The 14,838-nt window shown below is 37.7% G+C and overlaps 1 protein-coding gene across 1 annotated transcript; it reads left to right on the top strand.

The window, feature by feature from the left end:
• The first annotated feature begins 8,628 nt into the window (after positions 1-8,628).
• On the top strand, positions 8,629-10,068 carry foxl2b (forkhead box L2b). The gene is made up of 2 exons (XM_053652096.1): positions 8,629-9,043; positions 9,152-10,068. The coding sequence occupies exon 2, from the start codon at positions 9,157-9,159 to the stop codon at positions 10,066-10,068; it is 912 nt and encodes a 303-aa protein (XP_053508071.1). The 5' UTR covers positions 8,629-9,043; positions 9,152-9,156.
• The last annotated feature ends 4,770 nt before the right edge of the window (positions 10,069-14,838 follow it).

The following is a 14,838-nucleotide window of genomic DNA, read 5'->3' as shown; positions in this document are numbered from 1 at the left end:
TGTATGCAAAGGTTTTCCTTGACGGAACGAAGAACTATCAAATCATCGCTTTGTCTATTGTCTGTGCTATTTCAGCTGCCTTTTCAGATTATTACTTGTCCCACTGTACGAGATCACAATAAAATCTTGACTGATTTCTATAACAACGATTACACGTGTTCTCCATGTCAGATTATGTGATGACGACGCTCTAATGACAGGAATGTCTACTTACATCATCAACCAGCGTGATCCAGGCTCGTGGAGAAAATAGAGTCGTATAAACAGGGATATTCTTGCGAGCTTGAGGTAATAATGTACCGTCCTCCTATTGGTGGCTTTTAGACGAGTCTCGTAACAGCGGTCACACTCTGAGATTTTAACCAAACATTTCGGGCACTACCAGAACCTGTTATCAGACGTCTTGGTCGTTATGGCATTAAATTGGCTGCCAGTGAGCACATTACCCTATCTCACACAATCTCAACTCGTGACCAAAGAGGTGTGATTTTTTTGGTCTTTAAAGTATAAACCCAGCTTAAGGGGTTCCAAACCCCCCCCCCCCCAAAAAAAACACAGTATTTGTAGTTTTGTATTTCCTTTGCATATTTGTTGCGTGACTTGTTCACACTGCACAATGACAATTAAAACCTTCAAGGCTCTGAAGGCTTCAAGAATCGTATCCTTCTACACTACACTCCTGAAAGCCCATGCTTATGTTTCAGTTATTAATCTTAAAGCTTGCAGCAAATCTAATAGGAACAGTCTGTCGTTATGAGAGATTGGATTATAGGTCTTGACCTCATGATGGCTTCTGGGAGTTTAAGGGGTTAATTTTCTGTCCTGAATGTTCTGGGTTATGGATGTGAATAAACCTATCACTATGCCACTACTACTATCTAAAACTTGTCACAGACTTCATTGTTTATTATACATTACTGTGTTGGCAGGCTTCTTTAGATTGCTAAGAGCCCTGATTAATGATCAGGATGATGTTTCCTGCTTACGATGGGTTTCCGTAACCTATTCGAATTCATTTTTTATTACGCAGTATTATTCCAGATCACTGTTTGAATTCAACTGTTATCAATTACTATTTTAGCTGCAATAAATATTATAGTTCTAACCCTAATTGAAATTATGCCAGTTAAACTGTAATAAATCTGAAGCTTAATAATTAAAAAAAAAAAAAAAACACATTTCGGTAATGATCAAATAATGCAAGTTTAACAAAACTAGGAAATATGCTATTAATATGAAAGAAAATATTTAAAATCTACAGTTTAAAACAAAGTTTTTGTGTGTGAAATGTTGATTTAAAAAGCAAAAGCCCACAGTTCCAATAAATACATTTAATGGTGCCTAATATTTGAATCATTTGATTATACTCATGAAATGAATCTGTGCTGCGACCACAAGGGAGTCTTTTGAATTTTCTGAATTTCTTTTACACTAAAAGCATGCATAAGTCTGAAAATCCCTGAATTACAGAGGCAAAAAAAAAGAACTGATTCCAGCCAGAATCTAAAGCCCTGTACAACTGTGTTAAGAAATCTACAAACACCATAAGCAACTACAGCTAATGTCTTTCCCTTTGTTCTAATCATGTGTTGACTGTTGCTAAAGCCCGTGTATTAACTTTCTACTATTACCTGAGTGTCATTGTTTTCTCTTTCTCATTTCAGCTGTCATTCATTAGTGGCGGCACCTCCGTAAGCTCTGTATTTGTTTGTTTTGCTTCACAGGGGCCAAATCCCCATCATACTCTAAGACACACACACACACACACACACGCACACACACACGCACACACATGCACACGGACGAGGCAGAGGAGATTGAGGCAGAGGTAGAATCAGAGGGGATAAGGCAAAAAAGAGAGAGAAGGACAAGGAGGACAGAAGGAACCTGATGCTTCTGTGTCTTGTTAACAAGAAAGGTGTTTGTTTTGTTTTTTTTACCTTTCCTTTCCTTCTTTTCTTTTTCTTCCTCCCCCTCTCCAGGAGGCAAGAGCCGAGCACTGGACTCTGGGTGGCTCTAGTGGAGGAATCGGGGGGGTTCTCTGGAGAGCTCCATGGCCTTTTCTTAAATCAGGCTCTGCTTTTTTTTTTGTTTGCGTTTCCTATGATTGAGAACACATTGGCCAGGGCCGATCCTTGCTGGGGTCCCTCTCTCCGGGGTCGCCCCTGCTCCTTCCTCTGCTTAGAACTGCAGCCGGAGCCTGACCCCCAAGAGAAAGGTCCCGCTGTGCGATGACCCTCCACTGCCCCCAACAGGGGGTGACCTGCATGCCACCGGCCGTCCCTTCGGTCCCTCCACGAACTCCCAAACACGCACGCAGATACTGCACCCGTCCCCCACGGAGGAACTCTGATCCTCTCATATTACCTGAGTACCTATATGAATGACACACTTTCATTTGCAGTAACAGTATGTGTTAAGTTATAAGAATTCCTAGTTTATAAGTGTATGCATTGTATTCCGTATTCATACGAGTGCACAAGCACGTGTTTAGATAAGTCCAAACGACGAGGCCACCAAATCCGTATGGTCCTGCTTCCCTCAGGAAGACTGCACTGAGGTTCAACATAAACAGGACGTTGAATCACGAGCAGGCGCATGCGGCCTTTGCCATCACCTGCGGTTCAGCCGCACACAGAGACAGCCTTTCAGGAACTTGCCTCGCCTGGCAGCGACGGGTTTTGGTGGAGGTGCCTAACCGCACATGGCAAAACATTCAAAATCCTGTCTCTGTTAGTAAATTTTGCTCCATGCTGATTTGACAGGTCCATATTGCAGTTTGTGTTGTTCCCTGTACTTGAATAGAAAAGAATTTTAGCTTCGTAGAAACATCTTTATAGAGAAAATACTGCTTTTGAGACGTTTGCTTACCTCACTGGTGTAGCTTGAAGTGCATGCTGAAGGATTACCGGTTTAGATTTGAAACACTCCGATACAATTTGCTAATGTAGATCAAAGACATCTACATTTATTTGAAACATGTCCTAAAACATCCTGTTTTGCTGAAATTCAGGCCCTTGATGATGCAGGTTTTTATTGGATTGCTACACAACAGGTGTCAAGAACTGTTAAATATTACATTGCTGACACCAATACTAAGAACTTTGTACTGTTTCTCTGAGAACAGTTAATAGAAGATCGCCTGGATCTAATCTGTGGGTTTGGGGGTTTTTTCTCCCCACATTTCCCACATGGGTGGCTGTGGATCAGGTGGTAGAGTGGCTTATCCATTAATCGTAGGGTTGGTGGTTCGATTCCTGGCCCACGTGACTTCACATTCTGAAGTGTCCTTGGGCAAGACCCTGAACCCCAAGTTGCTCCTGATGACAAGTTAGCATCTTGCATGGCAGCTCTGCTACCGCTGGTATGAATGAGATGCAGTGTAAAGTGCTATATAAGTGCAGATCATTTACATTTAACCCTTAAATTCCAAGGGACAACAGTTACCTTTATTCCACACTTTTTAACATAACACTAGTTTAATATTTTAGCACTCCTCTCCATGTAGCTTCTAGATAATGTTACAGTTTGGAAATGTATCACATAACCCTGTCATATGTAACACAAAGAGGCACATAACCCTGTCATATGTAAATAATAATAATAATAATAATAATAATAATAATAATAATACAAAAAAATCCAGTTTGTATTAAACACTGTTCTCTTGTATAACAGCGACCAATCAGAAGATAGAATAGTGATTTATTAATTAATTGTAGAGTTTCTTTTTTGGCCCCCACTGTGACCCTTTTTTGGATAAATGTTGGGAATCGATGAAGAAAGCATGAATATAATCAATATTTGCAGCACTCGAGGAAGGAAAGAGAGAGAAAGATGAGGGCAGTACACCTGTTCACCAAAGGGGTGTGAACATATGGTAGCAAAATGACCCATAACACGGCTGTCAACAGCGTGTCTGCGAGCCGCCAAAACACTGCGATTCCAGTGTGGGAGATTAATGTGAAATGTGTTAATGGGAATTGAAACCAAGGCTTATCAATTATTTAGGACTGAATTTCATGTAATGCACACACACATAATAAAAGTACCAAAAACTGACGCTCAGTAAAAACAAGGTTTTTTTATTCACAAAAATTGTATCATTATTTTAAAAAATAATAATATGGTCATGTTTGTGGCATCGTCTCTCATGTCTCCTTTCTGGGTATTATATGGTGACTAAAACACTTGGAGGTGTGCTGTTATAGGAAAATAATCAACAATGAAGTGGCATGATGTTGAATGACACAAAGTGGCTTATTGTTACCAAGCCTGAAGTTGATTACTTTCCAGTAACAGCACATCTCTTATAACACAGCAGTTTGCAAATGATTAAAAAATATTAATAAATGAAAAAAAAGGTAATCATTTGTAGTAACATTTAATGGTGTACAATGTTTACAAGCCAAACTATTTCTTGTTATAATGTTCTAAAGAAAGCAGAAAGGGCAAACCTTGAGGTCGTCTGTTCTGAAGACTCACTCATGACAGAAAACTTACCGACTGTGCTGGCACTGGAGACTCCTTCCATAAATGCTAATTAAACTTCTTCTTATAGAAAACTTCACCATATCAACGATTATAGCTACGTTTTTCTCTGTTAAATAACGTGCTTTTTCACTCATTTATGATAAGTCTCACATCATCTGTGACCATATGTAATTCCCTGTAAATAAGTTGTTACTATAGAAACGATAACATTTTGAAGCGAGCACACGAATAGCCTATAAATCTGTGATTTGTCTTTCAGCTGGAACTACTATCAGAGCTGCTGTTATGGAAAATTCGTCACCACCACCTTCTGACCAATCAGATTAGAGAATTCAAAAGTGTCGTGGTTTCTCAAAGAGTAAATTCTATCCTCCGAACAGTCTCGATCAGGCAATATCCTTGAGTCTACAATATTATTTTCCAATCTTTTAATCGTTTTATTGTTCTGTGCTGTGCGTTCAGTCTGCTCGGGAAAAAGTGCAGGCTAACTGAGAGGCTAGATCTGACTAAACCGTGTTGGGACTTGTTTACAGAGCCGTGGTCTTCTTGATCAAAGCTGCACAGGCACCTTCACCTGCTCCTCTTGAGAAACAAAGGAGCGTAAGCGGGCCAGAAATAGCGCTGTGAGAAAGCTTCCTCCCGGGCCAGAGAACACGCCATCAAAGACCACGAGTGATTGCTGCTGTGTGTGGCAGATGAGGATCAAACCCCCAAAAGCTCTATATGTATCACAGAACCCGTTTGAGTGTTAGACACAGGTCTTTATTGCTTAAGCCTCCCACTTTAGGTGTGGTTATCACAAATCTTCACGTTCCTGCTCCAGCAAGCGACCTAGAATGAGCAAGTCAGTGTGCCTAATCGACTGACTGTGTTATAACTGATATATTGTGACATTCTACTTATTCAAGGTAACTGATTATTTCGAAATAATAAGCAATCCTACTCAGAGCTATTCCCTTTGATATATTTATTTATATATATATATATATACTGTGTGTGTGTGTGTGTGTGTGTGTGTATATATATATATATATATATATATATATATATATATATATATATATATATATATATATAAAGTAATATTAAGTTATCTTTCCTTCATGTGGCAGCAGAATTATGGCAAAAAAAAAGAAAAGTGGACCTAAAACGTCTCTTCAAGACATAATTACAAGTGGGATTTTCACAGGTTTTTGGACTGCACACCCTTCAACCTTTCATTATGATGGAGAGTGTTCGTGGTCAATGGTGGAAAAAATCTTTATTTCTTCAAATAATTGTGTGTTCACATTATGTCAGAATTACAGTAATTGCAAGAGTTTCTTCCTGGAGCTGTTTATCTTGCTGAGCTTTGGAAATTAGTCAGTTCTATAATTGGAAACACTGACAACTATTATAGCTCTAGTTATCTGAACCATAATGTGAATTAAGAAAGAAAGATAACAAGCTAAAAGGCTCAGCTAAACAATACTGATTGTTATGAGTTAACTGCATGAAGTGCTGTGGTTCTTTTGGCTGTGTTCGCTTATACTGTACTATGACATCGCCGTCTGAGATTTGAATTTCCATTGGGGTTTTGTTTTGTTTTGTTTTTTTAACAAATTGACAGCTTATAGGGACTAATTATTCCAATTCCATCTTGATATCTTCCCAATCTGAAAGGAAGAAAGAATTTCCAGATAACACACACACACGTACACATACTTTCAACTACTACTGACACACTGGACACAAGTTTCATCTCAGTGCCATTATATGAACCTCATTTGACACCATTTTCGATCACTCAATGCATCTTCTTAACATTCAGTTCTTTATAGCTTTAGACAAGTTGGAATACGTGCTCAGTTTCTGATGGTAGTGAGTCATGTGTTAGCTGGCTAAATGAACCAAAAAAAGTCAGTTATACAGTTCACAGGAAGAAATTTTAGTCTTACAATACTGACAGGTTTAAATTATGTATTACACTCAAGGCTGCCTGAGATTATCAAAAACGTATGCAGTTATTACTATCTGTCTTCCCATTTAGCGAATGAGCTTCACAGAATGTTAAGAAATAAATTGGACATGTTGTCACATACATGTACTCTATATGTGTGCTCTTTTATTTTCACTCATTAGGGTTCCAGTGGTGTGAAGATGCAGAAAGTTGTGGTTGAAAGGTTTCAGTTTCTGACAATGTTCTACGCAATCTGCATTTGGACTAGGGATAAATTATATAGACTAACCTTGTTCTCTCTAAGTAGCCTTGCTGGATTGGGTCACATTGTACTGTTAGGTTTTACAAGAATTAAATAAAATAAAAAATTAAAAAACTGCATTACTGTCAAACCAATTATTGCATCTGTCAAAACCACATCTATCAGGCGTAGCTGAACTTTGACTGCAGCTCATATTTCTTTAACCCCTTCCCCCTTCCAGCTTCATAAACAATTACATACAGTGTAGGATCCATTCAAAAACCCCAAAAGCAACCTATGCTATCTTCAATCTCTGGATCGTTATGGAATATCCATCAAATAAATGAAGTAGCGTAAGTGTCAGTCCCACGTACAGTGGGCTAAGGATTTATAGATATATTTTTATCCCAAGGTGCAATGCATTATAATAATTTGACAGGCGAGTTGTTGGAAGAAAGGCTCAGAGCTTCCCATAAGTTTCCTGTCACTGATAAGAAAGGTAAACATGGTTTGTACTCTCAAAGCAGACACACCGAGCAGCACCTTCAGGAAGAGCAGCAGTGCTCTGTACAGCTTTGTAATTTAAGGCAGAGGTCAATCCTGGGCTTTACAAAGTGAGGAAGCGCCCGCCGATTCATTAGTGCTGTAATAGGAACTCCACACCACGAGGAACACAAAAGTCCAGTATGTAGGGTTCATTTCAACTTTAAAAACTTAAATGAAGTCTCACAGTTTCATAAAGTCACCAAGATCTTAAGCATGTCATTACAACCAACTTGCACTTACCTCAAATAATATAGGCTACAGCAATATAATCTAAGAATCTCATAAATCGTATTAAGTGATTTCAAATGCTACCAAGCAATAGCTCTCAAGATATTATGCTTGTCTTGAAATTGCGCTATAGCTTTCTGAACAGTGCAGTAGTAGCCCATGGGCTGAATGTTGAGCTTTAGTTCAGTCCAGGCTAAATAAAACGAAGGAGATGTGCGCTGTCCCGCTGACCTGCAGAGCTTATATCCCTCCGCATTCCTGCACTCTGAACCGTAAACATCCTCATTTCAAAGCAGCAGGCAGGAAGTTTAAAAACTGTTTTAAATCTCCCTAAAATATCACCCTTTGCCTGCAGAGATTCAGAAATGACGTCTTGCAGTTTGATTGTGAAACTGAAACAGTGCCTTGCTAAGCACTAAAGCCTTTATTGTTTGACATCACCACTTTTATTATATTATAAAATAGTCACGTGATTTATAATGGATGAATTTATAACTGGATAATTATTATTATTATTTGATTTGATTTATTTATTGTTTTCATTTTGAAAATGAAGCAGTAACAGCAAGTATTGTTCCATTGGGAAAATGATGACGCTGATGATGATGATGATGATGATGATGATTATTATTATTATTATCAGATAATACAAATAAGCTACAGCACTAAACTGTACGTTTCCTTGTCATGGAGGTGGTACCCTCATGGATACCTGTACATCTTTTATGTACATCAAAATGGACCATAATTAGTTTTTAGTGTAAAGCTTCCTAGGTAAAACAAGTCCAAAATATGACAAGGAATGGTACAGTTTGTCTTTCTTTCTACTCAGAGAGTGTACTGATATTTTTTCTGCTTCTTATTCTTATTCATATTATTTAAGAGCCCATATTTAAGCGTCTACTATTACTATTTTTTCTGGTCAGTCAATAGGGAGGTGAGTGAATGGAAGGTGTTGACATACAGGACAATGCTGTTGCACCTGCACAAGTGAACCACTGAGCCTCCTGTTGCATGGGTTTAAAAACAAAACAGCTTTCATCTTTTCCTCCCAAACCAATGATCTGCCCTCATTCAACTTTTATTCAGAGAATTATTTGGATAATTAGCTAAGCTACATTAAAAAACAAAAGCCCCAGAGCTATTACATTAAGGTATATCTTGTTCCAATAGTTTTGATCATATTAAGCAATTCTAAATATCGGATTGCATAATCTTAATGCCTTAATATTGTGTGTGTCCATAGTGGCCAATATTAACTTTAAACGAGGACACTGATACTTTTGCCTTGGTTCAAGAGCAGTCCGAGAGAGAGAGAGAGAGAGAGGGAGAGAGAGAGAGAGAGTGACGAAAGCGGAACCCAGAGCATCGTCAGAGCGCAGGTCTCTGGGCGAATAGGATGCGCCAAACGCAGAAGAAAGCGCCGTGTGAGCTTTTAGAGGAAACAACCGGCAGAAGTGCGCGGCGCAATTTGGAGTTTGTGGACACGGAGTTGTGAGACGCGCACCTATATCGCGGGAGAAGTTCTTTCCATTTCTATGGCGCTTCAGTAGTTCAGGCATGCAAAGAAGAGGACATAATTCCTAAATTACCAGGTGCGTGAGAGAGGTGGCTCGCGTGGCTCGTGCCTTTCTATCTCCATTGTAACCTGTCTCTATTTGTGTTCTGTGTTGATGTTTTGGTTTGTTTTTGTTATGTTTCAGGAGCGATGGCATCTTACCACGGCTTAGAGGGTGACGCAATGGCCCTGATGGTGCACGACACCAACGCGGTGAAGACGGAGGAGTTCGTGAAGGACGAGCCGGTCCGGACCGAAACGGGCTCGGAGAAAGCGGACCCGTCCCAGAAGCCACCCTACTCCTACGTGGCCCTCATCGCCATGGCCATACGCGAGAGCTCGGAGAAGCGCCTGACCCTGTCAGGGATCTACCAGTACATCATCAACAAATTTCCCTTTTATGAGAAGAACAAGAAGGGTTGGCAGAATAGCATTCGCCACAATCTGAGCCTGAACGAGTGTTTCATTAAAGTGCCGCGTGAAGGTGGCGGAGAGCGCAAGGGGAATTACTGGACGCTGGACCCGGCGTGCGAGGACATGTTTGAGAAGGGGAATTACCGGCGCCGACGGCGGATGAAGCGGCCTTTCAGGCCTCCAGCGGCCCATTTCCAGCCCGGCAAGTCTCTGTTCGGAGCAGACGGCTACGGTTACCTGTCGCCTCCCAAGTACATCCAACCGAGCTTCATGAACAACGCCTGGCCGCTCGCTCAGCCTCCTCCTCCGCCGCCTCCGCCGCCCATGTCGTCGTACGCGTCGTGCCAGATGGGGACAGGCGACGTGAGCGCCATCAACGTGAAAGGCCTTTCCACTGCGTCCTACAACCCGTACTCCCGCATGCAGGCCATGGGCCTTCCGAGCGTCATGAACTCGTATAACGGCGTGAGCCATCACCAGCACCAGGCGCAGCAGCTAAGCGGAGCTGCGTCCGCGCCTTCACCCGTACCAGGCAACAGCGCGGCGGGCCTCCAGTTCGCCTGCGCCGCGCGTCAGCCCACCGACCTCTACTCGTACTGGGACCACGAAGCCAAGCATTCAGCCTTGCACTCTCGGATTGACATTTAAGCGGAAACGAGAGCCACAAAACTGGAAACTGCTTGACGACTCAGTGTTGTGAACGTTTTCTAAGCCGCCTGGGGAGGTCCCTTTTACATTTCTTTCCCTCTCGAGACTTACAAGGAATAGATACAGGGTAGCTCTGAAGAAAGCAAAAAAAAAAAATTAATATCTCTATATATATCCCCTGGGTTGGATTAATCCTTGTAGAGCTTTAATTGATATATGCATACAGATGTTCATTTATCAGTATGCGTATTAATTCAACACTGAAAAATTGGCTCTGAATTGCAGGTCTCGCTAATAAGGATCTCTCCTGAACACTTAGTCTGCATTTTCAATGTGAAATTAGCTTTTACAGCACAGAATAATCTCGTGCAGTCTTGAATTAACACCAACAAAGATGAATGAACTTTCACAGTGTGTCCAGATGTGCCGATATTAGCACACAGTGTGTTAATTCAACACCGGGGGGGTTTTGCCTGGCAGACAGCTTGTATGTTTTTTAGTTTTCGGCTCATGTAGCCTACAGAGCACACATGCAAATATCAAATCTAAGAAAAACAAATTACAGCCGATAAGTCATTGTGTAAAAAAAAGAGAGAGAGAGAGAGAAAATAAGCTTGGTCTGTGTAAATTCATCTTCATCCAGTGTTTTAAAAATGCAGCTGAGTGTGTTTATATGATTATTGTGAGCCCTAAAGTAGCCCCAGTCTGTTGTTTACTCCATCCAGTGTAGATTAGTCCTCTATCTTACTGACATAATAGCTTTTTAGATCGTTGGAAATTAATCTGTATTTTTAAAAATCGTAAATCACCAGACCAGACCTCTTTTCGTTGAAATTGTTTTGATACTCTATTGAAATATTGACATTGTTGGGACCATGTTAAATCGGCACTTATTTTAAATAAAATACTTTGGTGAAATATTTCTTTTGTAGATTAATATTCTGGATGTGCAGAAATATGAAATAGCCACCAGGCCAGTCTTATAAATATATATATATATTAATCGTTCATTTAAGAATTAATAGTGACCCAAAAAGAATGTTTGTCTTTCGTAAAAAAAAAAAAAAAAAAAATGTTTATTTGAACAGAGAATGATTTCTGGCTGTAAAGTAAACAGACCATTTGAATCCTTGTAGAGTTCTGACCATCATTTCGTTTGTATATTTTCTTTAACAGAGATAATAATTTAGTGGAACTTATGACTCACATTTTCATATTGCTTACATTTCAATATTGATAACTGACATATTAGACATATTATGAATAGGTTAGTAAATTCACATATTTTAGTGTAAAAAAAAAGGTGATATTACATCAAATACATGCATGGTTTTAAAATGTACGATACTGTGTAAAATATAAGTTATAATAAGGCTCTCTTTACAATCTGAACATGATACACGCACTTTACAGTTTTGTGTCACTGCAAAATAAAAAAAAATTGTGTACAATTTTAAATCGTGCAAATGGAGGCCAGTATACATGTTGACTCTTAAAAATATTATTTGTTTGTTTGTTTGCTTGTTTATTCATTCATTTATTTAACACATTTAAATAAATAAATAAATTAATAAATAAATACACAAACAAACAAACAAATAAATAATATTTTTAAGAGGCAACATGTAGGGCAAAACGAAAATCATTGCAAATATGAAAAATGCAACCATTCTAAGTTTTCTTTTATCTGGAACAGTAACTGCATAATAGACTTGCATGGCTAATCGTGCAATAAATATTTCAAGTGAAAATCACCTCCATATGGGTTTGGGCGCTCACAGTAGTTATGCAGTAGCTAAAAGCATAAAGGACACTGCTAACGGCATAAACAAATTATAAATAAAGCTGATACTGAACTTTTTATAGGTCAAATAAGGGACAACCCTGTACTTATCAAAAATAAATAAATATTCGATTGCAGAACTTTAAATATGGAAAACGGAAATAACTTTACAAACATTCTAGCTCATTTCACATAGGGATATTATTATATTGCAGTTTAAGATTTCTAAAAAAAAAAAAAAAGAAAAAACGAAATTATATAGACTAGGCAGAGACTAGGTTCCATTTTAAACAGTGAAATGAATTATAGATCAATGTAATTTCTACTTAAATGGGGAGGAATTGGAAACGTTAATGAACCTGGCGGAATGAGAATATAAATATGAATATATAAATAAGAATAATATAAATAAGAATATAAATATGTATCTTGACTTTCGTTTAAACATCACAGTAAAATTATGGTGAAACTAACAGTTATTAACCCTTTATGTACCAAGTGGTACGTGTGCAGTTATGTTGTTCTGTGGAGTTTTGCTTTTAGCATAATCTACAATGACAAAAAAACAACAACAACAACAACAAAAAAAAAACATAGCCTCTTGAAAAATCACATTTAGCAATTTAATTATATTTGTTTTAAAAAATCAAGCCACTTAGCAACATTCCTCAAGGTCAACGTCAATGTTTACTACAGGTCAGTTATTTTACTGGTTAAAGGAGGTCATGTGACGTTTTTGTTTGTTTGTCGCATTTTATCAGATTTAGCATATATTTTGTGTGCCTTTTAAATCCATATAAAAGGTCGAACTCATTTAAAATGGGGAATGTTAAATTGGTCTCCATTTTTACTGGATATATAGTCTATGTAATTGTTTGTTGTGTTCTAGGTCAGGCCAGAGGTCAGTGCGGTGTGTTAACATGCGCTTGATAATTACTCATCATTTATCCTGAAAGTAAAATGTTTACATGGGCACTTGTCAGTGTTCTTCAAACCGAGCACCAAAACAAACCTTTTATCTTCTACATCTATAGCCTACAATGTCTTACAGTCAGTGTGGCTCTGGAGCTTTATTTACAGCCGACATGCTGTAAACAAATTAGTTCGAGAACACGTACGCAAATGCAAACAAATTCGAAAGAATTCGCACGAGTGGGATAACATTATTTATTTATTTATTTATTTTTAAAATTGAAAGTTAATGTAAGTAAAAATTCAACGACTGATTTCAACGACTGATTTCGTGCTGCTGGATATTTCTAGTTTCATTAAAACATTTGAAGCCACGAGTTACTTATTGTGTGTTTAATCTTTAGGAGATGTTTTCCAAATACAAAACTGCAACAAACAAAAATTAAAAATAAAATAAATAAATAAAATTTAATTAAAAAAAATTTGCAATTGCAGCTCTAATATTTTCCATTAATTCTCACTCAATGCATAAATCTATAAATAATACAACACACAATATATATTAACCCATGATTTATTTATTTAAACCGAACTTTCCACTATTTATATTAAATTTAGCAGAGTCGGATTTTTCCCCCCTCTTTCCTTTCTGCCTGTCATGGAATTATAATAGAATTGAACTCTGCAGCTTTCACCTCGACTCCATTGAAATGAAAGAATGAGGGTCATCACTATTTACAGTACAATAAACACTGGTCGGAATGCAGGCTTCTCCCTGGCTTCTGCAAGTCCGGGAATTGTTCAATATTATTATAGACAAACGTTCCTAAATGCTCAAATCTTATATGTTGTCCAAAAGCACGAAAATTGCTTACATAAGAGATGTGCAAACTAACTTCTCTAACTAACCCCGAGTTGACTGAGTGATACAGGATCATCACTGGAACATTGTACTTTTATAGCTTTACTTTTATGCATTACGATGAACAATATTCCAAATCACTACTATACATGGCGATGAAGAATATATGGAGATATTCTGATATTTTGCAATTGCTTAAAATATATATATATATATATATATATATATATATATATATATATATATATATATATATATATATATATATATATACACACACATATATATATATATATATGTGTGTAAAAGATTAAATCATTCAATTTCATTCCAGTGTAATATTATTTTATTCCATCTCGGAATACTTTAACGTTTAATATTTACTTTAATATTCATGCAGCTCCTGAACTAGCCTCCCAAAAACAAGAATTATACTATTCATAAAATAATTATATTGTAATTTAATACTGCTGACTTGTTTAAATAAAATTATATTTTGAATTGAGACCCGCTAATTAAAATGAACTTTTATTATACTGTAGTCACTAAGCATATAAGCATAAATTAAATTAGTAAATTCATAGTTTTCACGCTTTCCACATGGTTTGCTCAGGTAAAGTTTGAAGTCCCAGTTAGTTAATTTGCATTTCTGTGAGATTCTGTGTGACAGCCATAAAACGAGCTTTTGCAATTTTACATGTAGGCTAATCATAACAACACAAACACGCAAATGTATATTTAAAATGAAAATAGATTTATTGCCTAGATAACAACGCAGTCACATACTACCGAAAAATCGTACATAATGATTTCACTGGTTTATGTCATTATGAATAATCTCTAATCTTGACCCTAATTTAACCCTAATCCTGACCATTTGTAGCCCTTTATACGAGTTATCTCGTGTGTTTTCTTGTGAATTATCAATTGTGAGATAGTGTTGCGATCTCAGACATTTGATGTATTTTATGGACCATGAGCGCTTTTATTAATTTGCAGACATTAAATCTTGTTGCAAAAAACATGAAACGTTGCACCGTGGAGCACTTCACTCACTAACCGCTAGAGGGCGCTGATTTCCAATAGCAAATGTGTAAAATGTGTGCCTGCAGCAAATTGCAAACTCCATCCATTTATTATCTGTGAATAAATCGGCGAAAATGAACAAATAAATGAATTAATAATTTTTTAAAATAATAAATACACATTTTAA

Source organism: Ictalurus furcatus, chromosome 20, assembly GCF_023375685.1.
Source record: "Ictalurus furcatus strain D&B chromosome 20, Billie_1.0, whole genome shotgun sequence".
Lineage (NCBI taxonomy): Eukaryota > Metazoa > Chordata > Actinopteri > Siluriformes > Ictaluridae > Ictalurus > Ictalurus furcatus.
Note: the sequence above shows the minus strand (reverse complement) of the source record. Positions and strands in the feature narration are given on the sequence as shown.

Excerpts from the sequence above, each read along its gene's own strand:
- foxl2b (XM_053652096.1), top strand. The coding sequence starts at position 9,157 with ATGGCATCTTACCACGGCTTAGAGGGTGACGCAATGGCCCTGATGGTG.